General features: G+C 52.3%; 10 protein-coding genes across 10 annotated transcripts; 7 read left to right on the top strand and 3 right to left on the bottom strand.

Annotated features, from left to right (window-relative positions):
* Nucleotides 1-34: 34 nt before the first annotated feature.
* On the top strand, nt 35-1,594 carry K460DRAFT_373005 (Low temperature viability protein; the record flags this gene model as incomplete). Its single annotated transcript, XM_040934546.1, has 2 exons — nt 35-54; nt 103-1,594. The coding sequence occupies 2 exons, from the start codon at nt 35-37 to the stop codon at nt 1,592-1,594; spliced, it is 1,512 nt and encodes a 503-aa protein (XP_040793442.1).
* A 453-nt stretch (nt 1,595-2,047) lies between these two features.
* K460DRAFT_23240 (trafficking protein particle complex 1) lies at nt 2,048-3,040 on the bottom strand. Its single transcript, XM_040927292.1, has 2 exons — nt 2,719-3,040; nt 2,048-2,646 (listed from the first exon to the last, which is right to left on the bottom strand). Exons 1-2 carry the CDS (start codon nt 2,753-2,755, stop codon nt 2,144-2,146), a joined length of 540 nt encoding a protein of 179 aa, XP_040793443.1. The 5' UTR covers nt 2,756-3,040; the 3' UTR covers nt 2,048-2,143.
* A 285-nt stretch (nt 3,041-3,325) lies between these two features.
* K460DRAFT_274550 (Pkinase-domain-containing protein) lies at nt 3,326-6,218 on the top strand (the record flags this gene model as incomplete). Its single annotated transcript, XM_040927967.1, has 7 exons — nt 3,326-3,462; nt 3,523-3,592; nt 3,805-3,954; nt 4,052-4,436; nt 4,486-4,898; nt 4,942-5,079; nt 5,190-6,218. 7 exons carry the CDS (start codon nt 3,326-3,328, stop codon nt 6,216-6,218), a joined length of 2,322 nt encoding a protein of 773 aa, XP_040793444.1.
* K460DRAFT_361641 (uncharacterized protein) lies at nt 6,139-8,678 on the bottom strand. Its single transcript, XM_040932497.1, has one exon. The coding sequence runs from the start codon at nt 8,661-8,663 to the stop codon at nt 6,420-6,422; it is 2,244 nt and encodes a 747-aa protein (XP_040793445.1). The 5' UTR covers nt 8,664-8,678; the 3' UTR covers nt 6,139-6,419.
* Nucleotides 8,679-10,894: 2,216 nt separating this feature from the next.
* On the top strand, nt 10,895-13,852 carry K460DRAFT_373008 (cap binding protein; the record flags this gene model as incomplete). The annotated part of the gene is made up of 6 exons (XM_040934547.1): nt 10,895-10,979; nt 11,178-11,421; nt 11,477-11,744; nt 11,792-12,693; nt 12,738-12,922; nt 12,975-13,852. The coding sequence occupies 6 exons, from the start codon at nt 10,895-10,897 to the stop codon at nt 13,850-13,852; spliced, it is 2,562 nt and encodes an 853-aa protein (XP_040793446.1).
* Nucleotides 13,853-15,296: 1,444 nt separating this feature from the next.
* K460DRAFT_274060 (glycogen synthase kinase-like protein-3 beta) lies at nt 15,297-16,809 on the bottom strand (the record flags this gene model as incomplete). The annotated part of the gene is made up of 7 exons (XM_040927931.1): nt 15,297-15,439; nt 15,484-15,688; nt 15,746-15,939; nt 15,994-16,348; nt 16,403-16,486; nt 16,539-16,711; nt 16,764-16,809. 7 exons carry the CDS (start codon nt 16,807-16,809, stop codon nt 15,297-15,299), a joined length of 1,200 nt encoding a protein of 399 aa, XP_040793447.1.
* Nucleotides 16,810-17,806: 997 nt separating this feature from the next.
* Nucleotides 17,807-18,243, top strand: K460DRAFT_23438 (uncharacterized protein). The gene has a single exon (XM_040927293.1). It carries the CDS (start codon nt 17,876-17,878, stop codon nt 18,200-18,202), a length of 327 nt encoding a protein of 108 aa, XP_040793448.1. The 5' UTR covers nt 17,807-17,875; the 3' UTR covers nt 18,203-18,243.
* On the top strand, nt 18,104-18,486 carry K460DRAFT_361643 (uncharacterized protein). The gene has a single exon (XM_040932498.1). It carries the CDS (start codon nt 18,227-18,229, stop codon nt 18,425-18,427), a length of 201 nt encoding a protein of 66 aa, XP_040793449.1. The 5' UTR covers nt 18,104-18,226; the 3' UTR covers nt 18,428-18,486.
* A 4,465-nt stretch (nt 18,487-22,951) lies between these two features.
* K460DRAFT_302400 (DUF803-domain-containing protein) lies at nt 22,952-25,577 on the top strand. Its single transcript, XM_040929903.1, has 2 exons — nt 22,952-24,084; nt 24,146-25,577. Exons 1-2 carry the CDS (start codon nt 23,196-23,198, stop codon nt 25,387-25,389), a joined length of 2,133 nt encoding a protein of 710 aa, XP_040793450.1. The 5' UTR covers nt 22,952-23,195; the 3' UTR covers nt 25,390-25,577.
* Nucleotides 25,497-25,908, top strand: K460DRAFT_23485 (uncharacterized protein). Its single transcript, XM_040927294.1, has one exon. The coding sequence runs from the start codon at nt 25,604-25,606 to the stop codon at nt 25,847-25,849; it is 246 nt and encodes an 81-aa protein (XP_040793451.1). The 5' UTR covers nt 25,497-25,603; the 3' UTR covers nt 25,850-25,908.
* Nucleotides 25,909-25,940: the final 32 nt, after the last annotated feature.

Raw genomic sequence — 25,940 nt, forward strand, 5'->3', positions numbered from 1 at the left:
CAGAATACCGCGAAGATTTTGAAATATCGTCAGAATGGCTCGCCGAAAGTTCATGTAAGCATGATAATTAAATTCGCAAATACCCCGCTGACCCCTCTACAGCGATAGGAAGACGGCAACCAACTTCAGACTCGTCCACCGCGCCCAAAATGATCCCCGAATCCACGATGATGATGCGCCGCAGATGGTCTTTGCTGAGACCAACGCTCCGAATCAGCGCGAGGAAGACCAGCCCGCTGGCAGTTCACGAGCGTCACAGTATTCACAGTACTCGGCGGCAACCGGACGGAGCAAGATCAGATCACGACGAGACCTAGAGGGCGAGTTCAAGAACAACGTACGCCAGAATGAGGGAGAGGCCGCCAACTATGGCGTCTACTACGATGACACTGAGTACGATTACATGCAACACATGCGGGACTTGGGCTCTGGTGGCGGAGAGGCATACTTCGTCGAGGCGCCTACAGAAAAGAAGAAGGGCAAGCAGAAGCTGGATCTCGCAGATGCGCTGCGGGATGCTTCTTTGGACGACAGGCAGAGCGACGCAGGGCTCAGCATTAGCAGCAACATCAGCAGTGTGAGCGACATGTTTGGAGAGGATCTAGCGCCCTCTGAATTTGTCCGGAAAACCACGTACCAGGATCAGCAGAATATTCCGGATTCGATTGCGGGATTCCAACCAGACATGGACCCCAGGCTACGAGAGGTACTCGAAGCACTGGAGGACGACGCATACGTAGACGACGAAGACGACATCTTCGCCGAGCTAGCAGAAGACGGGTATGAAGTCGGCCAGCGAGAATGGGATGTATCCGATTACAGCGAAGAGAAAGATACCATGGCCCGATTTCTCGACGACGGAGAAGACGGAGGCTGGGAGTCAGACGACACAATCAAGGCTTCATCGCCAAAGAACAAGTCCAAATTCAAAACACCGGCAGAACCAACTGATCCAGACGCCCTCCCCGCACCAGATGAAGCCCCTGCACCCACCCAGGAAGGCGACCTAGATTACCTCAAAGAATTCAGAAAGTTCAAGGACGACGTCAAGTCAGCTAAACCTACAAAGCCCGCTGCACCATCAGACATGCAGTCGTCTATCCTAACAGGTGCGTCGGCCCTGACAGCCGGCGGTCGCAAGAAGAAGCGCAAGGGGGCCCGGACGAGTACGTCCGGATACAGTATGTCATCGTCCGCACTCCACAGGACAGAAGGACTCACGCTGCTCGACCAACGCTTCGACAAAATCGAAGAAGAGTACGCGGACGACGGTTTTGACTTCCCAGACGACGCATCCATGGTGTCCGGCATGAGCAAGATGTCTGGTCTCAGCAAGATGTCTGGTCTCAGCAAGATGTCTGGTCTCAGCAAAATGTCAGGCATGTCTAGGATGAGCCAGTGGTCGAGCAGCGAGGCGCCGCCACTGCGATCGGACTTTGACAGCATCATGGACGACTTCCTCGGTAACCACCATGTGCAGGGCAAGCGGAGAGTGAAGAAGGGGAAAGAGCAGAGTCCTCTCGAGCAGCTGGACGAAGTGCGACAGGGTCTTGGGCCTGCGCGAGTGAGCCGACCGAAGACGACGACGGCTTGAGAATTGTGAGTGTTGCTTGCATGCATTTGCCTGGCGTTTGTGGGTTACATAAGGGTAAAGAGATGAGAGCTGGAGACTGAATATACCCATGTTAGAGACAGCATCACGAATGAATGAATGAATCAAGCTCTTCTGTTTCGTACATCGATTCCTATTGAATCTTGGTGATGCATACTTTATGCGGTATTCTCCTACATTGGAGTGTTTGAAAGTGCATCATAACTTCTCTATTAAGGCGGTGCACGTCCTGTGGTGCATCTTCGTCCTTCTAGGTGCATTGCATGTGCACATGCTACTGTCGCGTCGGTTGAATAGTGAAGTAGTAGCCAGCTTGTGTGGGCTGGCCATCTCCACATAGCGTTCTCGAGCTACAAGCTCTTGTGGATGCCCAGGCTCTCTCTTCCTGTGCCAACATGTCCTCCTGAGTGAACAAGGCTCGTACGTACACTGCACCTTGTAGCGACAATTGCTCGTAGCGTGTGTCTGGCCTCCTATCTTGCGTCCAACGCGACTTTTGGATGCTTATCTCCAGTATTTGGCCTTTTCTCCTCACGCTGGCAAGACGGCCGTGATGAAGGCCTCCAGCCCCCTCTCAAACAGCTCATTCGCCACGCCAATGCCTCCTGGATGCTCGGTGGGCGCAAGCGGATTCTTCACCACATACTCGACATACAAATTGGCCCAGATCTGGTGTAGGTACTGCCTCAAATTGATCACTTTGGTGTCGGTGAGCATGACGAACTTCATGCGGGTGGGCGTCTCGTAGTAGTGCAGTTTGTACTCGCCGGTGCGGTAGGAGAGGAACGTGTCGTCGGAGCCGCCGAGCTTGGTGACGAGGTTGCGCAGCGAGAAGACGAGGCCGAAGATGAGCTTCTCGTCGTCCGAGTGCGACATGGGTTTGCGGGCGTGCGGGGCAGCCACTGCATCGTTGCTGGTGGTGTTGTTTGCGCCATTGGAGGTGATGGAGGAGCCGGACTGTGGGCGCGCGGATGCGGCTTTGGAGCTGTCAGAGGTAGGGCGTGGTGTCCAACGGCGCGCGTAGATGCACTCCGCTGTGGTGGTGGAGCGTGTCAGCAGCGGCGGCGCGAGGGCGTTGGTTGGGCAGGGGGTTTATTTTTACTTACTATGGCGATCGAAGATGTAGAAGCTGTAGAGGACCATGGTAATAACGTATTAATGGCGTCAGATGGCCGAGATTGGTGGGTGAGTTGTTGGAGAGGTCGAATTGCCAAGCTGCAGATCTGGCGTCAAGATTGTGTGCTGGGTGGATTGGCATATCAGGCCGAAGCTATCCAGCCTAGCGGGCTACATGTATCTATCTATCGTACGGCACTGGATGATGCAACTGAAGTGGATACTGGATGAGATAGCTGGTGAACAGTGTGCCGACTGGTGGTGCTGGTGCTCTCTTATTGCCGGAGAGGCTGAAAGAAAGAGACTTGTCGGGAAAGGGTCCCCCTCTCCACTCACTGCGTTCCCCCTCCCCCCCTCATCGGTCGACGTCGTAAAGTAATGTATGCACATGCTTGGTCCCCAATGCTGTCATGCTAACCTGGGAAGTTCCCCTAAGAAGCTTTCCCCATATTATTCCTCCACTCGACCTACCACATAGCACTCGGTAGCCTGGTGTCATTTCCCGTCCCGCCCCGCCAAAACCACCCAGATAGCAGAAGTGGTTACATTCCGACGGCGGCACCCACTTTTCTTAGCCTGGGTGGATAGTTAGCAATCATGTCGCATTCGCCCTCGCCCACAGCTCCTGCGCCTGCGAAGCAGCAATCCGACTCGGAGCCTCCCTTCTATTCCAACCCTACCTTGGACGTTCCGGCTGTTGGCGTGGACGGACGACCACCGCCAGTAAAGTACATGTACGTTGGGCCAGGGCGTGGCTACCCCGCGGAAGTGCTGATGGATGTGTGTGTGAATAGGTCAACGCCCGCATATCAGAGCCCGTTACGACACCACAAGCGCGCTGCCTCGAGCACCAGACGAGTCAAAGTGCGACTCCTCCCCAAGAACACTTTGCCAGTTTTAGCTGGTTTCCCGAAAAGTCGAGCTTGGAGAGCTTCAGCAGCCTGAATGAGCAGTACATGGTACTTGCAGAGCTATTCGAACCTCTCTAAGCTAGGCTATACCAAACACCACTGCTACACATTCGTCACTCGTTTGCACTACCCTCGGTTCGAATCTGCCACTGACTGGAGCTGCAGGAAACCTTCAATGCGCGCTCCGAGTACAGCAACAGCGAAGATGACGGCAGCGCCCAACATCGCATCAACCAATACCTGGTGAAGCAGGAGATTGGTCGCGGCTCGTTTGGGGCAGTCCACCTCGCCGTAGACCAGTATGGCCAAGAATATGTGAGGATACCAACCCTCGACACGCTCAATGGGCCACTAGGATGCGGGTAGCCTACAAGATTAGAGCTCTGGCTTTGGCTGACACGCTGCCCTACAGGCTGTCAAGGAGTTTTCAAAGTCTCGACTGCGAAAACGCGCGCAATCCAACCTCCTCCGCCGACCGGGAGGCCAACGACGGCTGCGCGCCCTGCCTGCTGGCATAGGCTTCAACTCCCCGCTGCATCGACACTCGACCACCGAAGAGAACAACTCCTTTGAGCTGATCAAGGAAGAAATCGCCATCATGAAGAAGCTAAATCACCCAAATCTTGTGACATTGATCGAAGTGCTCGACGATCCAGAAGAAGACTCGTTATACATGGTCATGGAGATGTGTAAAAAGGGCGTCGTGATGCAGGTAGGCCTCGAGGAGCGCGCCGACCCGTACAGCGAAGAACATTGCCGGTGTTGGTTTCGAGACATGATACTCGGCCTTGAGTACCGTATGTAAGAGATCAAGCTTTGCCGCGGCTTGCCACTAATGCTCAATAGTCCATGCCCAGGGCATCATTCATCGAGACATCAAACCCGACAACTGCCTTATCAATGAAGAGGACGTGCTGAAGATTGTCGATTTTGGCGTATCAGAAATGTTCGACAAGGAAGGCGAGATGAAGACCGCCAAATCCGCCGGCTCACCAGCCTTCATGCCACCGGAACTATGTGTAGCGAAACATGGTCATGTCTCGGGCCGAGCTGCGGATATATGGTCCATGGGATGCACGCTATATTGCCTCCTCTTCGGGAGGATACCGTTCGAGCAGCATGGCATGATCGAATTGTATGAGTCAATACGAAACGACCCAATAGAGTTTGAGAGCGAGTGTAACCCTGAGCTCAAAGAGTTGCTGTGCAGGCTCCTGGAAAAGGATCCAATGAAGCGAATTACCATGGAGGAGATACGAGTAAGGAGCAAAACATTATACTATACATCGCTGACCGCTCTAGGAACATCCGTGGGTCACGAAACAGGGAAAAGACCCTTTACTACCAAAGTCGGAAAATGTTGCCATCATAATAGAGCCGCCGACGGATGAAGAAGTCAATGCTGCCATTACCGGGAACATGGGCCATCTCGTAACAGTGGTAGGTTCAAGACTCTTCCTTCGTTACGGCACTGGCGCGATGAACAACCTGTGCAACAATCTCAATTACGTGGAATAACAGTTTAGAGTAAGATGCTGACTACCTGTCAGGTACGAGCAGTCAAACGCTTCAAGCAACTCCTCTTCAGACGACGACCGGAGCGTATAGAAAGCATACTCGGTGGTGCATCACGTATCGTCCAGCCTCCAATGTCTATGCGACCATCTGTGCTGCGGAAGTCAAAATCCCAAGACACGCACGATCGGCGACCTGTCGAGGGCGCACTTACTACAGAGGGTGTACACCACGAGATCCAGATTGACGACAAGAATCGCAAGGTTCAGTACAACGACGTGACATATACTAAACCGGGATTTAAAGCGGAACCATTCGGAAGCCGACCTTCACCAAAGGTTGTAGCAACCAGTAGCCCTGATACTCGACAGTCGCCAGGCTTCGACGGCGGTAAAGTCGTACACGATAACATGTCGCACCGCCCATCACCAACACACGTCGCCATGCCCGGCTCATTCCCTATATCAGCACCAACAACACCCATCGGAAAAGGGCACGCCCACAACCCACTAGAAGATACTCTCTATCTCAGCATTGGCACCGGCGAAGACTGTTCCATCGACCCCGACGAAGCATACATCGTCTCCGAATCCCCCTCAAACGTCGACATGAATGTCTACGAAACCGCCTACGAAGAAGAAGTCCAGCGCATCATTGCGCAACGCAAAGACCAATACAGCACTACCCGCCGCCCAACGCTTTACCTCACTCGCCGCGTTGAATACGTCAAATCCATCCGCGAGAACGACTGCATATTCGATGAAGGCCAAGACTTTCGTCGCGACCTCAAGGGCAGCTTTAAGAGCTTCGTCACAAAGACAAAAGAAGACATCGAGGCAAGAGGCGAGCTGCAGAAGTTGCAGGAGGGGAAGGAAGGGAAACTGAGTAGAACGATGCGTAATGTTAGGGGGGCCAAGAGATTGGTCGAAGAGGCGAGGGAGAGGGTCAAGGTTGAGGAGAGGGAAAGGGAGCGCGAGAGGAGTAGGAGCGCAACGCCGATCAGAAAAGATAGCTCAGGAGCAGGTAGTGCGCCTAGTCGGAGCGGGACGCCAGTGGGAAGTTGAGAAGTGAGACGATGCTTTTGTATCCTGATGTCTGTCGGTCCTGGAGTTCAAATGGCGTTTCAAGTACAGCAACACAACTGGTCGGTCTGCATAACTGGGAACATAGCACCACACACGAGGTTTAATTGGGTATTAAACTGTATAAAAGCTCTCCACCTTTACGGCCAACCTGAGCCATCCCGTCCAAAATATGTCGTATAGTCACTCCAAAACAACAATTTTCTTCACTGGCTCTGCATCCCTCCAAGCGTATTTATGTATTTTGCCCAAGCCAATTCTCTCCGCGAACGAGTACCCCGCCTCCTTCCTCACCCTACGGACAAGCATGATATTATATAGTGGATAGCCCAACGCATCGGGCGTGGCCTCATTGCCGAGATACTGTGCTTCGGAGAGAACAACTGCTTTGATGGAGCGGGAGGACTGAGTATGGTATCCAGCGTCTAGTTTGACGACGCCGACTTGCTTATGCGTAGGGGTATCTACCCAGTATTCGTGTGAGACGTCGATTTGCAGGTTGGGGATGTCGGGCTTTAGATGGCTAGGTTCGGTGTCGGCGGTAGCGTCTTGAAAGGACAACATGAGCCGAGTGGAGCCATCAATCTGCGTTGTGACTTTTGTTTTCCAGCAATTTCTACCTAGGGTTAGTACCGCGAGTTCTGTCTGCAACACAAGATGTCGTTCAGTGAGTAGAGGGAGTAGAGAGTCTAGTCTCGGCGGCACGGCTGCTTGTGCCTGCAGTGATTCCCAGTCCTTGAAGCACATCGCCTCCAGCCCGGGTATACTGAACATTCCGAGATGCTGGAGCTTTTTGCTAGTATTATCGATGCCATAGAACGTGCCCTTGCGTGGTCGAATGCGCTCCTCGCCCAGCCCGTTCTCGCACAGATGAAGGATTATGCCGTTTCTTTCGGCGCCGACGTCGAATGGCTTGTCGTATTCTACGAGCGCGCCTTTTGCTCCTGAGAAGAGGCGCGCTTCTGCGGATTCCCATCCGAAACAGGACCAGCTAGGGGGAGCGTAATGGATCACGGTACTAGATTCGTCGACATCATGTTGTCGTCGGCGTGCTGGCTCCTTGGGTTGCCATAAGAGAGCTACATCTAGAAAATAAGTCGGGAGCCCCTGTCGGAACGGGGAATTAAGGTACTCCCTTCCCGCTAAGATGTTTGATAATCCTTGGAAAGCATTGAGGATGTCCCAGCTGCTGCCGATCGTTCTCTTGTTGAGGTCTTCGACCGCTTCAAGGTATTGCTTCATCGCTGGCAGCCGATGTAATCTGACACTCTCATCTCCAGTCCGTTTCTTTAGCCCCGCTCGTGCCATTGCCGTGTCATAAGGATGTGGATTGGGCAGCAGACGAAGCCATGGAAACGAGACCGAGGCCTCATCTCCATCTCGCGCGTTGACATCTTCACGCCATACTCCACTGCGGCAGTGCCACACCGCGAAACCTCCAGCAAAAACGAGTAACCTCCTGGATAGCACCTTCTCTTGGAAACACCAAGCTCTTTCTTCCCACTGCTGGAAATTCATCTCCATCTTGGCGGGCAGGAACATGCGCGCATTGGTAAGGATACCGTCTTCGATGATCTGTTTGCAACGAGCACCGTCGGCGCGCATTCCTTTGAGTCCGGCATTCGCGTTGGAGCCGTCAGCCGCTACTATCGTGAAAAGGGCATGATTATAGATCTGATCCATGCGTTTGACGTTGGCAATCTTATCGTCATCATTACCGGTCTGGATTGTGCAGAGTTGGTCCACCCATAGGTAATCTATGTCAACTCCTCTTACCACATCGATTGCGTCGCTTATGGTCGTGGGTATATGGATATCGGGGTGGGCTAAGCTACCTGCTTTTGACAAGTAGAGCTCATTCTCCGAAGTGAGTTTCGTAGCGTCCGGGCGATCCCATCGTGATTCCCCGAGTCGCTCATTGCGATAGAAGAATCTTTGCGAGGGCGGTGCCTCGCGGTCTGGATTGTCTTCCTCCGTCCAGCCCTTTAGTAATGGCAAGATGCCCCACCGGTAGCTGAGCGCTACATACTGGATGGTTTTCTGCTGTGGATCTGGACGAAGAATGTGTCCAAAAGGAATCCTGACAATCCGCTTTTTCTTTACGTCGATCAACCTGAACGTAGCCGACTCATGTGGAGCCGGTGTCGCTGAAGGTTCGCTCAATAACTTCGCGCACCCTCCCGTTCCAATGTGAGTAGATTCACACTCAGTAATGCAGTGCTTAAAGAATGGGATATCTATGCATGATTCGAGTTTACGTCCATACCAGATTTGCTTGTCGAATTGTCGCAGTGCGCCGTCACCCTCGAACCGCAAGCTGAAATGGCATACCTCTTTCAGAGGCGCCAGCGGAGCTCTCCCATGTCCATACACACGCACACTCAGGGCTCCAGCCTTCTTCTCGTGCTTGCGGTACACCCGGAACATGAAGATGCAGGGTAGCCGTTTTCGCTTCTTATTCTGTAGTAAAGCCAATTGCGCCGTGACGACCTGCATACTACCAATAAGCCTCTCAAGCTTCTCGTTCCTCTTGTGTACGGAATGAAGAAGTGCCATGCCACCCTGCGCTACGTTAAGAGTGTGAGTCGCAGCTTCCACATTAGACCCGTAGATATCTTCGAAATTATTTAACCTGGTATCGCGGTCTTCAGCTTCTGTAAAGAGTTTCTTCGCATCTCGCACCGTTGAATTGGCGGCTTGTGATCGATCAATCGCGTACCCAAATGGCCACAGACCCGCGCCTCCACACCACTCGCGCTTCCAGTAGTTGTTCTTGCCAATCCAGTCGGAGAAGCGAGACATGGCTTTGAACCTTGGGTCATCGGGCAGAAAGTCTTTGATGTGATCCGCTTTCAAAATATCGTACTCGTCCTGGCATATACTTTGGACTAGTAAGTCGCAAAGTTTGCAAATGCCGCGATTGTTCAGTATCTTAGACAAGCTTTTGTAGAAGATGAGAGCGCCTTTGTCCTCGACTGTCTCGTTGTCTCCTGAGGGAGTCGTTGGTAGACACTCGTGGAAGGGGACTTTCTTGCAGGCGGAGCACAGATTGTCCGTCTGTAAGCGGAGAGTATGTCTCATGTTTGCCCATACATCTGTTCCATGAGAGGTAATTCGCTCAAATCGTACCCTGGTCGCTTCCCCGAAACCGCCTCTCCTCTGAGTACTCTCGGTAGTCGCGACAGATGCCATGGAGTCATCACTTTCGTAGCCCTGGGATGAGGGCCCCGACATACGGCTATCTCTTCTCTCCACATCATATAGTTCGTAGCTGTCGTGTCTTTCGTGAACTGATGAGGCCATCGTGTGAGTTCTAGAGATATTTTTCGGGCGCAGTAAAGTTTGGACGGTTGTTAAAAGCGAGAGGCGTGTGTGTTGGTCGCTACAGTGTTTGAGAGCCCTCGAGCTTTGGTCATCGAAAGTCGAGAGGATTTAAATTTAGTGGGAGAATAGAACGGGGGATATAACCTAAGCTGACTCTTAGGCCAGGGCGAACAGGCTGCCATGTAGCCTGTGTGGGGGCGAAGGACGATGACATCGCTGTAAACTTGCTAGATAGATGAGGGGTCATCCATGAAGAGCTGGATATCACGGTCGTTCTTGACAGTCAATTGAACCGCCTGTTAGTTACTGTGGCTTTGGGGCTGTATGCTCACAGCCCCGTTAGCGAATAGGATGCCGTTCTGGTGTAGATCGACTGAACGGGTCTGCGCCTCAACTTGTCTAGAACCGTTGCCTGCGTGATGATCGATTTGCACACCGGAACTTACTCTGGCCAGATCCACGGCGATGCACCAACTACGAGTTGTATTCTCCCTTACTACGAGAGCCTGATGGATCTGCGCGCTGTATGATTGCGATACTACACTTCTAGGTCTGCGGTCCTTGAGCTGTGCCAAGCCATGTAGAACAGTACATGCGTCCAAGTGTGACGGTTGGCTTGGAGTTGTATGTTGGAGTGTGTTTGGCCACTCCTACAAGGCCATGTCCCCGCGAGTATACATTGGTCGCTCCATCTGCAGGGCTTGTCCGTCATGGTCAGCCCCCCGAGTTGGCCGAATACTGTTGTGGATTGTGCTACATGAAGTGAATCAAAATAGCTGTGCACTGTAAATGCCTGAGGCGGATTGGCTCGCTCGGATGACGTCCTCAAGCAACCTTTGGCTGTGATTGCCCGCTCAGCGCAAACTGAGGTAAGAGAGATTACGGCCTATGAAGCTTAAGGTGGGATCGTAGATTTCCTCACTAGCAAAGGCAAAGACAGAGAGATAACTACATTTCGTAAGGAGGTAAGAGAGGATATTCATGTGAGAGACCCCACTGGGCATGACGTTGACCGCGCACGTGCACTGTTGGACCGCCAAGAAGTCTCAAACACGACTAGCCACTTTCCATCGCAAGCTCTCACGGAAGCTCGAGATTGGCAAGCGCAACCTTGACTTCGACATCACCCTTCGCGACCACTTCGAGCGCATCGCCGTCGAAACTCCCCCGATACCGCGATTATACAGCTCTCCGACATCATCTCATCTCGCGCAACCCGGTGTACTAAGAGCGTGACAATTTACGCGTCGATCTGCAGCCCAGTCCGCCGCAGCGCAGGAAACACCTACCGGAGACTCTGATTATTGAGGGCAGAGGCAAACTTCGTGATAGCTATGGCAGACGTAGATGTCAAGGAGGAGCGCGATGAGAGGAGAGATAGGGGTGGAAACCGTGGGAACCAGAAAAGGCGCCGTGATGGTGAGTCGGGGAGTTGTTTGGGCGTTTAGGCAAGAGCGATCGAGCAGCGAGTGGTAGAGGTTGGCTTGGATAGCTTCATGGTACTTCGCAATTGCAATCCGGCAACTGTGTAGTATCTGAAGGCCATCCAACCCACCCTCAGCGACAGCTGACTTGGATGGCTTGTCTGAGGAATACAGTACTGACAGTATCCCGCAGATGACGGAGACAACCACTATCGCGGCGATGACCGCCGTGGACCTCAGCGACGTCGCCACGATGACGGCCCTCCCCGCCGCCGATACGAAGAGCCGCCGTTCCCCAAGCTGCGCCGACTCCTACTGAACATTGCCAGTTCCACCAAACTGCCCCAAGATGAGGCTATTGAGATCGCAAAGTACTTTGGGGAACAATTTGACGATGAGCGCCTCAGGTCCGACTTCTTCGACGTCTTTGTTCAGCTGTAAGTGGTGCCGGAGTTGTAGCTCTACACCTACAGCCTCACTAACAAATCATAGTATCATCGAGCAGCCGTTCAAGATCCCTTTCGTCGCAGCGGTAGCTCTCTACGGAAATGATGTCAAGCCTGAGATCACAATCGAAGCCATGAAGCGTGTTGGAGAACGCGCGCAAGAGGCACTGAACGCTGGCGAGTGGAAGGAGTTCAAACTGCTGCTGCGCTTCTTTGCTTGTCTGCAGTCGCTTTATCAGGACGACGGCGTCTTTACATTCTTGGGACAGCTATTCGACACGGTCGTTGATCTTCAGAGTGCAAACGAAAATGATGTAAGTCGCGTATCCAATCGCCCGCATCCATGAGCTAACGCTACTAGGTTGTTGGCATCGAGCTCGTCAAGATCATCCTTCTCACCATACCCTACGCCCTAGTCGCCGGTGGAAGCCGCTTCCATGAGCAAGCACAGCAATTGCTCAAGAACACCGGCATCGTTGCTGGAAACGCGGTTCCTATCGAGAGCCTCATCCATTCATACGTTGGCGATTTCGAATCGAAGCCAGTGGAGTACCACAGTGTGATCGGTCTCCTCCAGACACAGCTCTCAAACGAGTCGGAAAACGGATTCGAACTTAGGTGCCTTCCGCGATTCGATCCTGAAGCCCTACGTAGGGCCACAGCAGAAGAGGATGCCTTGCCCACCGCGCCACAGACACACGCCTTCCCGACTTTCACCATCCCATCACCTGTCAATCCTGGCCCGAGACCCGTCTTCCCCGAAGCGTACTTCTCTCTCTTCGCAGATCAGGAAGTCGACACTGTTCCCAAGACCTCTGACATTGCCTCATCTCTCGTTCGAGATGCTATTGTTGACACGATCAATCAGCTAGACTTCAACCGCGAGATGGTTGCCAAGTTCCTTGTAGATGTGGACTGCTATTGGTCTATTGACATCTTTGCAAAGCGTGGCACACCATTCGACAAGTTCCGCGAGTCAGTAGGTGACAAGATTCAGTACAAGTCCGAAGACATGATCATCGACGCAATCTACTCGCAACTGTTCAAGCTTCCCAGTGCGGAGCATAAGCTCGTCTACTACCACGCCCTTATTACACAGTGCTGCAAAGTCGCCCCTGCTGCAATTGCCCCTTCGCTGGGCCGAGCTATTCGCACGATCTACAAAAATCTGCCCATGATGGATCTCGAGCTGGGATATCGATTCCTGGACTGGTTCTCGCATCACCTTAGTAACTTCGAGTTTCGGTGGAGATGGTCGGAATGGTAAGTTGCAACATGGCGTCAGCAGACCTAGCTAACCACAATAGGCTTGATAACCTTGACCTTTCGAATCTGCACCCAAACAAGGCTTTTATTCTTGCCGTGCTCGACAAGGAAATCCGTCTATCTTTCGCGAAGCGTATTCGATCAACCCTCCCTGAACCCATGCATTCGTTGATCCCGGAACGACTTGATGCCGATAACAGCCCCGACTTCAAGTACGACAATCAACGTAAGTAGATTTCTCATTCAAAAAGCAAACATAAACTGACATAGATCCACAGAAACACCGTATGCTGCTGAAGGCCAGACCCTGCTTGCCCAGCTTAGAAAGAAGGCCCCCGCAGAAGATATTCAGGTGACCATCGACAAAATCCACGTGCAGGCGCTTGAGCAGGGCATCTCAGAGGTTCTTGTACCTTCCACCGATGCCTTTGTCACGGCTATCTGCCGCCTTGGTGCCAAATCGCTATCCCACGTCCTGTCCTGCATCGAGCGAGGCAAAGACCGCTTGCTGGAAATCTCCCAGAACGAAGTAGCCCGCCGTCAGATCGTGGCAAGCGTGGTCGAGTATTGGAAAGACCAGCCCGGTGTTGCTGTTAGGATTATCGACATTCTACTTAACTACACCATCCTTGCACCGATGACCGTGGTCCAGTGGGTGTTTGGCAGCCACATGGGTGCCGGCGAGGCGCTGACTGAGAGCTGGGTCTTCGAAATGGTCTCCAACACTGTTGCCAAGGTTACGAACCGTAACCGCCAGATAGCCTCAGCGCGTCTGCAGAAGGGACTGCCACAGGAGCAGATTGAGATGGTAGAAGCCACGCTCGCCAAGGACCGAGACAATGCGCGCGAACTATTCAAGTACATTGAAGACTGTATGCGAGGTGTTGCAGAGGGCGCTGCGGATGGACTGCTGGAGAAGCAGACCAATGGTGCGCTGACGGAGGATGAAGCCCAGCTCATCAAGGCTTGGGGCAAGCGCTGGCATACTGTTTTTATCCGCAAAGGACAGGTGGAAGAGTCGGTCGTTGGCGAGGAGGCGGTTGAGGCGAGGATCAGACTCCTGGCTGCAGAGCCGGATGCTGTGGTTGACGAGATGGAAGATGTAGATGAAGTGAAGGAGGCGACGAATGGAGAGGCGCAGATGAGTCTCCCCTAGGGTACTGATCGACTCAACGGTTACCCCCCTTATTGGGGTTAAAAGCTTGCAGTGTATTATTGGCATCCCTTAACGGCGTTTGCGGGTTCATGGAGAAGGCATACGGGACGGCACGGAAGCACGGTGAACCAAGTCACACTGACTGAGCACGGGCCTGGGTATTGAGCTTCGGTAGATGGATGTATAGTATGCTTTAATTCCTTCTTCCTCATTTGGTATACCTCCTGTTCCTGCTTAATACCTTTCAACACCCTTCCCATCTGTAATTTTGCAACACAAAACAGGTTGCGAGACAATCACTATTAATCTTTCGTCTAATCGAAATACGGCCTGCTGCATGTCTTCACTATTATTATATCACGTCTGTGGTATTCTGAATGATGAGTAAGCAGATTGTGAGAATCCGACAGTCGTCTTTCAGAGGTTCATATACTGCGAGAACTTGCCGTATATCATCAAGTATGTCTGTAGAAGCATAGATCATTGATCACCATCATCATTGTCATCATCATCGTCATCTAGAGCGACCTATTACCTCTTCCGTGGACACAATGCCCAGCGCTTCACCAAAGTATGCATGGACACCACAATTGAAGAACCTCACCCACGACCACAAAGAAGAGAAGAAGAGGAAGAGAAGATATGAAACAGAGTCTACTCAGCGAACAAGGGAAGCCGTCATTGAAGAGGCCGATGAAATAGCATGTCAGTCGCAGCGCCAGTTGGCATCATCCACTGGTGAACAAGCCATCTCTCGCTCCAGTACTTATCCAGGGCCAGCAGTCCACGTACTTCCAGTAGTCCGCCAGTCCCCGTATGTTCCCGTTACAAGGCCAGTTCGCTAGGCTACAACCCACTATTCCTCCCGAGGCGCCCGTTACTCTCCACTAGAGCTTGGATGCGAAAACCAGCCTCGCCTTAGCCCCACGTGCAGTCAACAAAAAACGAATCTTGAACGAACAAAAAAAAAACTCCCGCATGCAACCCAGGTGACGCATTGCAGTCCATGCTAGCGTGTTGTATGACCTAAGAACCGAAACCCATCCTAGGATGACCGTGCCGGTACTTCCATGACTTTTGCCAAATCCTCAATCCCTTCATCTTGTAATCATCTGCGCTCGCTGGCCATATCAGAAAGGAAGTAAGAAACATCATTCACGGAGTCGACCCGTGATCATTTTGCGCAGACGGGGAGGCCAAGAGTCCGGAAAGGAAAGCAAGCCAGGTCATTCTTTGTAAACGTGAATGTCGGTATCATTTCAGACGCGCTCAAATATAGCAGGAAAGGGTGTACACGTCTTAGCATACACGCACAAAATCCGACGCCCAGTAGAGACTCCATTTTGCATCTCCCCGGACGGAAAGCTTCGTGCTCATGAGCGGAGGACCAGAAGCCATACCGCATGAATGAATGGTATCGTTTCGCATAACTCATGTGCAGGGGTTAATCAAGCCTTGCCAGCATCTGGTCCCGGGTTAAAGGCTTGAAGTTTGGTGACTCGAAATCCAGGCCACGGGCAGCCAAAGTAGGGCGGATATGCGCTGGGACTAGCTGTTGGTTAAGGTGAGGTGCAATAGAAAGTTCTACTGGCGTTAGTTGTCTTCATTGGTGATTTGTACAGGAGAATTACCGTGATGAGTGAAACTGTAAAGCTCTGGCATATCTCGCGTAGCCCCATTGGGATGACGTGAGTCTGGCAGACGTGTAGTGGGATCTCTCAACTCGTCGAAGAAGGGGTGCACCATTGCATCGATAGCCGACAGTCGTTGAGTTGGCGTGTATTCGAGCAGCTTGGAGATCAAGTCGATCGCTTGGGGATCAGCCTTCCGGAACACCTGCAACGACGTCAGCAATCAGTAGGTATGACATGATGTGGGAGGTACTAAACATACCTTACTGAACGGGTGAGGCTTGATTTGAGGGAACTTGTGCTCCATATAGTTGGGATTCATGGTGCGAATCTGGTCCCGGGTGGGCGTTCCGAGGACTTTGATAATCTCGACGAGCTGGTCGATGCCCGACTCACCGGGGAAGAGCGGCTGTCCGAGCATGAGCTCCGCCATGACGCAACCTGTCGACCAGACATCTATAGGCAAATGTTAGTGATTCGTAGCCTACAAGCCTAGTCCATGTGACATACCGATCTTGGTGGTGTAGTTGGTAGCACCAAAAATCAGCTCAGGTGCTCGGTAGTACCTGGAGCAAATGTATGATACGTTTGGCTCATTCTCCACCAGTATCTTTGCGCTTCCAAAGTCACACAATTTTAGCACGCCCGTTGATGGGTCTAGGAGGAGGTTCTGTGGCTTGATGTCTCTGTGGCAGATGCCTTGCGAGTGGATGTAGGCGAGCGAGCGGAAGAGCTGGTAGATGTACAGCTTGACCTCGAGAATGGGCATGACAGTCTTCATCTTGTTGAAGTAGCGCGAGGCGCGATAGACGGTCTCTGGGACGAACTCGAGCACAAGATTCAGGTAAACCTCGTCCTTCTGTGGCTGAAACGGTTAGCTACACGAAATGCAGGGGTGGGCTTGGATGCAGACACATACCCGCTCGCCATTGTTGTAGAAGAAGGCCTTGAGCTCGACGATGTTGGGATGGCGGACGATGCGCATGATCTGGAGTTCGCGGTTCTGTTGTGGGTCAGCAAAGGCTTGATGGTACCCACGACATGCAGAAGCCCACCTTGAAGCGCTTGTCCTGCAGAACCCGCTTGATGGCCGCATCTTCACCACTGGGCGACAGTTTTGTCTGGAAGACGACGCCAAAGGAGCCGTTGCCCACAATCTTGCATTGCGTGTAGGCGAGGTCCTTGTAGTCGCCGGTCACGCCGTCCTGGACCTTTTCGCGGATGACTTCTACCGGAGGATTAGTTTGGCGGGGACTTGCAGGGCGAAGGCGGGCACTCACCACCCATTCTTAGCGAGGAGAAGGCCGATGGCCGGTTCTGGCTCATTGTTTGGGGTTATGCGTATACGAGGGGGACCGCCAAGCGCTGGGCGGATTGCTATCGAGAGAAGGGCGGGCTGTAGCTGAGCAGGGTGCGTGAGATGCGTCGAGAGTAGGCGAGTGAATCCGTTGTGGTGCGAGGTTGGTGTAGGCGCAAGGGTGCGGGCGCGGGCGAGGGGGAGTGTAGGTAGGTAGGTAGGTGAGGTAAGTCGAGGTGTCCCGCGTGTTGTCTGTGCGAGCACCTGATGCTGTTGAGCGGGTGGCTGATGAAGCTAGCGAACAAGGCAGGCGCAGTTGGGCGGCGACGGAAGCTGGAGGCAGCGGAGCTGGACGAAGGGAGGAAGCGTGTATGCGAGACACGAAGGATAATTGAGGTCGAGGATGGAGGAGGAGGTTGCGCACGAGTGTGGGAAAGGCGACGATGGGGTTCGAGTGACGGTGCTGGAGGCGGGCACAGCGGGGCTCGACTAGCGCGAAATGCGCGCTCGTGACCACGATCAAATGCTTTACGCTTTACGCCGCCGTTGAGGTTGAAGAGAAGCGGGCCTGGGCTTGGGGAAGAAGCTTGGGACTGTGGTAGCTAGATGAACGGACCTGCAGTAGGCGGGGACGCAAGTTGTGATGAGTCTGGTAGCGCGAGGTTGTTGCAGAGGCAGATTTCAGGAGCAGCAGCAGCAGTAGTAGTGGTAGTAGTAGTAGTAAGTAGTAGCAGTAGCAATAGCAGTAGCAGCGGCAGCGACAGCAAAACGGAGCTCCTAATGTTGGTAATGCTGGCTGGCTATTAGACGCTCGCGCTGCTGCAAGCACACACTATTGCCATTGAATGACCGTCTGCAGCCGCGGACACGGTGGGTGCACGTGAATGATGCGTTTCTCCCTATCCCGTCAGCCCAAATCCACTTGCTGTCGCTGGCGCGTGGCTTGCAAAGTCCAATAAGAAGAATCCGCATGCTCCCCCTTCCATGCCGAGCAAAAGTGGTAGCACGGCCATGCAATGCAATTCACCATGGCTGCTCACTGCCCACGTCTTGGTCTGACACACGCGACACCCGTCCGCGACGGCCAGATAGACAATGGACGTGGACATTGCATTGCGAAGAAGACGTGGGCTCAACCCACAGGCGGAGCATTTCTGCCTGCAAACCACAGCCCTCAACACCTTTGAAGCATCCCCAAGGCCAGCCAATTCCAGGCTGCGGACGCTTGACCGTCGCCAGCCAGCAGCAAGGCTTTTAGGCAGTGTGCATGCAGTTGGAGCAATCACAGCATGTCTTTATTTGCACGACAGCCCGCCCATGAATCCACTCGAGTATTTCACTGCAGCGCGCATCCTGGGTGGCTGCAACTCTTCAATTACCGTGCCCAGGAGACGTGCAGATTGGACGTGCAAAGGGCATTGAACAGAGAGAGAGAGAGGCATTGGCATGGCTATGCTGTCCTGTCCTGTTCTCTCCTCTTGCACGGCATGCTGCGGCCCAGTCGTCATAATTTTGCTTGGTGAATTGTCCGGCGTGCCTGCAGAGCAGGTGATGCCCTCTTCACGCCTGATCCCTGCCCCCCTCCTGCGACCTCACCACCACCACCACCACCCCCTTCGCCAACACGTCCCAGACGCATGGCCCTGAGCCTGCATGTCCTGTGCAGAACACTGCCTATCGCTCTCATCGTGCCTCGCGATGGGGCCCCCCTTCTGACAAACACGCTCTTGAGCATTTGTCCCCCCGCTGTATTGTCCTTGGTCGCAACGGGCACTATCGCCGGATGAAAAGCTCCGCAACCCGACATGAACCCTTCTCGATGCAGGTTACGCAGGAACCTCAGTTGCCGCTTTAGCACCAATCGAGCCAGACCCGCAGCAACCGACATCTGAACGCACTGATGATGACGCCCGTATTCCCTCGCTGCTGCGTTACACCAGCACGCGCACGCGTGGGCGACAAGCTCTGTTCAGACCAGGGCGCACTGCAGCGGCGTGTCTAATAAGATGAATCCACCTGCGGATTAAACGCCCTCCTATACGCGTTGCAAGTAGCTCACTGTATGCCCACTGAAGAAGAAAAGAGGTCGCCGATATACACCCACACCCAACCCACCCAACCCTACAGTACGGTTCAAAATTCGCGCTTGTTGTGTGGGTAAGCTAGCCAAGTTTACCATCTGCTCGTACGTTAATCTGAGCACTGCCACCCCGCGGTATCCATCATGTGACCAACATTCTCGCCCAACCCCAATAATCATCTGTGGTTAAGATTGTGCACCCATCCACACGGGACGCCCTACGCCATTTTCTTTTCGACTCAAGATCCCATTCCCTGCCTGGTGGACCCTATGCTAAGCTGCATTTGCTAAGATGAAGATCAACGTGATTTGACCGAAGAGCCACAGAACTGAACATCTTGCATGCAACACCACTCATCGACTTCCCCAACGGAGTAAGCAGAGCAGGCAGCAGCGCATTCTACGTTTTTGATACCATTACTGCTCTGACAAGGCATGTGCAGACGATGCCCAAAACAATCATTCTGGGTCGCAGATGACTAAGGCCAACAAGTACCACCAGTGTACATCACGAACATGTATCACGGAGCCTCCCGCGCTGTCTCAGATCTGGCGGCGGAGAGCAGCTGCAGACCGAGCGATCGGAGGCGTTGGCATGAACACTCCACCCATTTTACCCTCCTATATTTCCCGTCTACGCGTTGATTTGCGCGAATCCAGCTCGTCATACAACGACTTGCAATCGATGAATGAATGCATATGCATATCAGCCCTGCCGAGTACTCGCTTCTTTTCATAGACCGCTAGGTTACACGCACAAACGTACTCGAGTACAGTATGCCGTCCAACCCGACAACGCTGTCGACTGTTCGGAGATATTCCCGCCAATGAATACCTCACCCGGCTGCCTGTGGCACACCGTCTCTCGCATCATCACCACCGGAAAGAATACAAAGCCGTTGTACAGTTGTTCATATCTGGTTACCGACATCGGCCGGATCATACATACGCTTATCTGCAGATGTCATGTCGGAACTCGAAGCATCCTGCAGTGAACCGGTGTCGAGCTTATGCGTCTCCCCGAAGCAACGTACATCTCGAGCAGCCTTCCGTCTCAGCCCAGTCGTGTTCAGCAACAACCTGGCTATCAATAACGTCAACTACACCCTTTCCCCCGCTACAGACAGGCGGCCCATATTTTCAACCAAACTACGACTCCTCTTGCTTCATTCACAGCATCGCTTAAAGCAAAACAATTGGAAGTGTTTCACCAAGCAGGACAATTGCTGGTGATGATGCAGATGCTCCCAACAGTTTCATCGGGGGCGCACTCAGTGTTTGGCTGACTAGATTAACTAGACGGAGCCCATTGCCTAGACCGATGAGTGCTGTGGTAACACGGGAAGTCCCTCATCCTTGGCGTCTAGAATACCTTGATCTCTACTAGTATATCAAGAACACAGCGATCAGGCACTATGCAGTGCATGTGCAGAAGCGGCTGAAAATGTCGTATAGTCACCAGGTACTTAAACGTCGCACACAGACACGACTAGTACTCTCTGGGCGACTGCTCACGCTGTAGTTGACTTGTCGACCCTGGCCTGTATCTCTGGCGTCAAACGCAGACATCAAACATCTACTGTGACTCAATTCCATGCGATTCTCTCTGCTAGAAGGATCCAGAATACGAAACTTGCATGCCTTGAGATATCTATTCACTTTCTACTACTGTGTGGAGTCATAGTGTGATCACTTTGGGGCTACCCTAAAGGAAGTAGGAATCTATCCTACGGGCATGATCTCTTGGACAGATTCCGTAAGTACGCCACGTCTTCATCACTTGACCATACGCGATATACGTATGCGAAACCCCTCGCCGATCACGCGAGCTCAATTTCGTATGAAGGTCACACTCCCTACAAAACGCAGGGCTGGTCTAGATTCCCAACATCCTGCGCACTACAAGTACAGCCGTTGCGGTGAAGGTACATGAAGGTGCGTGCTCGAATTTCGCCCAGGCCACCTTGAACCACTGGTAAGCCTTCATGCTCACAAGCGTCAGTGTGGGTCTCACGCATCAGACATCTAATAGCCGGTACACAAATCTTATTTCACCACTCTAGCCAGCACACCACAGTGTGACTACAGGTACAAGCCGCCGAACGAAATACGAATGCAAGTCATAGGCTCGCATTATTCAGCGACACTACCGCCGCCACAAAGCGTTGCCAAAATGACATGTTCGATTAATCATGGTGGTCTTGCATTTCGACTGACATCTATCCACAATCGTTAAGACTTCAAGTGCAATTTCACAGCCAACTCGACAAGACCAGGTTGCGCTCTTGACGCAAGAACAAGCTGCTGAACAAATTATCTCTCTAGATGAATCATTGTGTCAAAAAATTCCACAGAAATCAGTGTTCCTGACTACTCCAGCAAGATCACCCCATCCCTGTAAGAACCAATTTCCCGAATGGTACCAGTCTTCCCAACGAACCAAATCTCAAACGTGAAACAGCCCAGTCCCAGTCTCGCAGGCCGACCTCTCCTCAAGATCGGGACTAGATTTATGCGCCTGTTAAGATGCATGACCACTTCGTTCCTTGCAATTTCATACACGATACCTTGGCAGCTTTCCGCAGCCTTCCTATTGACTCGTTCCAGTTCAAAGTACTGATCGGGACTATTTCTTATAATCGATCAGGTGTTCCTCTAATGACGGGTTTGAATCGTGTTGTTTAGAAGTGTGATGGAGCTGTGACGTTCGCTCTAGACTAGGCTGGGACGGGATGGTTCGTAACTATTTCATTCCGCGGGGCTAGAGACGCGTCATCTCCACCACTCTATACACTGTCCATGAAACGTCCAGTCTGGGGTTTCTTGAAATAATGTTCTATGTTGTGCTTTGATGTCATGTGTCGAGGGAGAATCTGAAATAGACGGCCGAGATTGACTGCGCAGTGTCTTCCTCCTTGTCCCTACCCGTGCGGTGTTTCGTGTGTATTATGTATGCTCGCTCAATCGCATGAGTGATATATTTATGTAGCATATTTTCGTAATATGGGGGTTCAAGAGATACCTTTGTGTCATCCCCTTTTCACTTCACCGCTTGCTTTTTGATCTGAGTTGGTAGTATACCACATAACATCTGTAGAGTTTGCTTAAATATGAACACACACTTATGGAGACGATTGTAACACGAAACCGCTGTGAGGATACAGTCTCGTCCAAGGTAGCCTAGAGATATTAGCGATATGTCACATTTTCTAACAACGTATACGTTTATGCTACGAAGTTCAGGTTCTCGCTGATTTCAATGATTTCAAGTCTATCTCTTTTCTCATCATGCTGAAATACTACACGTTGAGATTATTATCAAAACTTGCGTAATGGATTGTCCTGGCTTTCTCTTTAACCAACACTAGCTCGTTTTTCATTTTAGTTCATTCGTGCGTATAACAAGTCAAGGAAGGGCTACTGTCTGTAGACTTTTAGCTATGCCAAGTTTAGTCTACACATCATGTTCTACTACGAGTGAAGAGAAAACCTATTCCCAAGGCTACCCAGACTCTTTGTGTCTAGGCTTGTCTTGCTTAATAGATGTATACGAGGGATTAGATGTGCTCTACCTTTGAAGTTTTAAAGTCGTATTTTGAAAAGTTAGCGAGATAGGTATCACAAGCAACTCAAAGGCGCTGATATCTCTCAAGCAGAGGTCAGGTGCATGCACAAAGTACTTAATCAGATGGCGTAAAGTAGGGCTTGAAGTTTCCGATTCATAAACATTAGAATCCCCGAGTCTGAGCACCCTCAGCAAGTTTTCTAATTTCAATTCCAATATTGCAAGAAGCATGTATATAGGCCTTAAGATAGAGGTTAACTGACTGACTGCTTGTCCCATACCATAGGTCATAACTGTCGAGGCTGGATTGCCTATACTAAACGACAGACGCTGCAAATAATCAATCCATCATGCCAGGTTGATCAGCTTTTATGAGAACAGAACAAGCTCTGACAAAATTTCCTCCGTTGTGGATGTGTATCACCACAGCATGGTTGATGAATCCGGTATGTACGGCAACACTAGCGCGGGACAAATGTTGAGAGCTTGGATCGCTTGTCGTCATGTGAAGGATCACCGACGAACCCTGCAACTTCACGGCATACGGCACCCGCGGCATACGGTGCTGCAGTGTACAATCAACGTCTTCGCACCGCTACACAATATGTTGTTCCATTTCTTACACCTTAATAATCTCATATAGCAGTTGAGTGCACCGTTTGCCTGAGAGCGTGTTCACTCTCTGGACCGCGACTCCGCGACGTCAAACCCTCGCGCTCCCTTGCGTGGACGTCTTCCAAACGAATCCCCCCCGCCGAGGCCCGCATACGATGCATATACCTCCAAGCTATGTTGCTGCTGGCCCAGCGACAGCGACACCAAGCATCACCCCTCATAATGACGTCTTTTGGATATTCAAAGAGAAGGGAGGGTATGCAGAGAACTGGAGCAGTCTTATTGGCATCATTACGGCCATTATCGGGAATGTGCTCATATCGTTTGCGCTGAACATGCAGCGATATGCGCACATACGGTTGGACCGGGAGTGGCAGGAGAAGGAGCGGCAAAGAAAGAGGAGAATTGCCTCATCGTCAAGTCTTGCAAGACTGAGCGAAGACGCGGGGAAGAAAGACAACAGGGCATACTACTCGCGCCAGCAACGCGAAGATACGAACGGTTATTCACGACCTTCAATAGATGCCGATTACGAAACGACCGAATCCGATCCCCTCCTCCCGCGCGATACTAGACCGGCGATTGAAAGACAAGACAGCGCAGTCTCAGACCAAGACGCCGCGTACAAGCAACAATCCTACCTCAAATCTCCTTACTGGTGGCTCGGCATAGTCATGATGACCATTGGCGAAGCAGGCAACTTCCTCGCCTATGGCTTCGCGCCCGCTTCCATCGTCTCTCCCCTTGGCGTCGTCGCCCTGATTTCCAACTGCATCATCGCACCGTTCATGCTCAAGGAGCCCTTTCGGAAGCGCGACGCGCTTGGAGTTATCATTGCTGTCGGGGGTGCGGTGACGGTCGTATTGAGCGCGAGCGATAACAATCCGAAACTGGGGCCGGATGAGATTTGGGACTTGATCAGACGGTGGGAATTTGAGACGTACTTGGGGATTACGGTGGGTGTCATTGCGGGATTGATGGTGTGCAGTAATCGCTTTGGAGAGAAGAATATTCTGATCGATTTGGGCCTTGTGGGCTTATTTGGTATGTTGAAACCGGCATATGTTTTCTGTACAATTTGAATGTAGTGGCTAACTAGACCTAGGCGGCTACACGGCTCTCTCGACTAAGGGTGTCGCGTCGCTACTCTCATACACCCTCTGGCGCGCTATCACCTTCCCCGTCTTCTACCTGCTTGTTGCTATCCTTATTGGCACTGCAGTCATGCAAATCAAGTACGTCAATCGGGCGCTCCAGCGTTTCGACGCCACGCAGGTCATTCCGGTGCAGTTCGTTCTCTTCACGTTGTCGGTCATTGGCGGGTCTGCAGTCTTGTACCGCGACTTCGAACGTACCTCTGGCGAAGATGCGGGGAAGTTTGTTGGAGGTTGTGCTTTGACTTTTTTTGGTGTTTGGCTCATTACGAGTGGACGACCTCAGCGCCTCAATGAGGATGACGAGGACCGAGACCCCGAACCGGAGGATGCAATCAGCCTCGTCGGAGAGTCGTATCGAGACGAAGTCGATGGCCTGAGCAATGAACCTGGCGCTGGGAGTACTCGACGGCCATCGACGATACGCACGTCTTCTCCATCCAAGAAGCTTCACTCACAGTACCGCGATGAGGACGACTCGCGACCGAGGACTCCAGATATCAAAGTCACACTGGACCCGTCCACACCAAGGCCGCATGGCGATCGACCAGCCTCTGCAGATGTCTTGTCATCAGTCGTCGCAGATCCCTGGACCCAAGAGCACGGACCCGAGCATCGTACACCACCCTTTAATAGACACACCTCTACACCCGTCCTCCCCTCGGAAGCAGCTCCTCCACCTCTCGCATCAAGATCCAATCCCGAGCTCCCAGTTCCGCGAACACCGACACGCGGCAAATCCCAGTCCGAAATTCCCACCACGCCCGGCACTGCTCAATCTCACCTCCGCCGTATTCGAGCAGGCGAACGCGCTGGCACTTACTCTCGACATTCGGTTGCCGGACCGCTGTTGGCTAGTCCACTAAGCACGACCCTGAGTGCTATGGTACAGGACCTCAAGCGGGGAGGGAGTATACGCGGTGAGGCTTCGATGCGGCGGCGAGAAAGCATTCTGGGTATCGGTGCTGGCGAAGCAGATGGCACCTCATTCGGCGGCCCCATTAGTAGGCGACACACTCGTGATAGTGACGTGAATGAACCGGCAGTGACGCCCGGTGGAAGGACAAGGAGTTTTAGTGGGACGTTGAATGACCTCTGGCGGGGTATACGCGGCCAGAGCAGCCGGGAGAATCTCGATGCAGCAGAAGAGGCACGTAGCAGTGGAGCAGATCCGAGATCAGACGTGGAGAGGTGACGATAGTGGTTGGCAGAGTTTGAATCTTCTTCTGCATATAGTTGGATAGAGGGTGGATTCGGTGTCGTATAGTGGTAATACCTCGTTCTTGTAGTCTGTTAGCATAGCGAGCGATTCTTGGTTTGTTTTGCATTAGCGAAGTATATTATCACCGTAATAGAAGTCTAAAGTTTGAACATGACTTTGTTTCTTGGACACAGTGTCTCCACGGGGTATGGCACAATGGCTATTTCGTCCCTCTCTAAGGTCAACTGCACTGCAATCTTTAGCGCGGACGAGAGGCTTACCAGATGCAGGGGCCAGCTTGCCTTTTGTGCGCTCTGTCTTCCTTGATGAAGCCACGAGTCAACCTTTTACTAAAGGTGTGAACCGTGATTGGATGCTACAGGAAGACTTGGAGGACGGGCGGTACGAGCACAACCCATGTTCACCGGATGCTGACATGCAGATGCCCAGCTAGGTAGGGGTGACTTTGAATGAAGTATATGCTGTTTTGAGAAAGTGAGATCAAAACAAAGATAGGGAAGGCCTTCGCCTCGGTGAGTTGGGTG

This window comes from Cucurbitaria berberidis, assembly GCF_010015615.1.
Source record: "Cucurbitaria berberidis CBS 394.84 unplaced genomic scaffold K460scaffold_1, whole genome shotgun sequence".
NCBI classification, from domain to species: domain Eukaryota; kingdom Fungi; phylum Ascomycota; class Dothideomycetes; order Pleosporales; family Cucurbitariaceae; genus Cucurbitaria; species Cucurbitaria berberidis.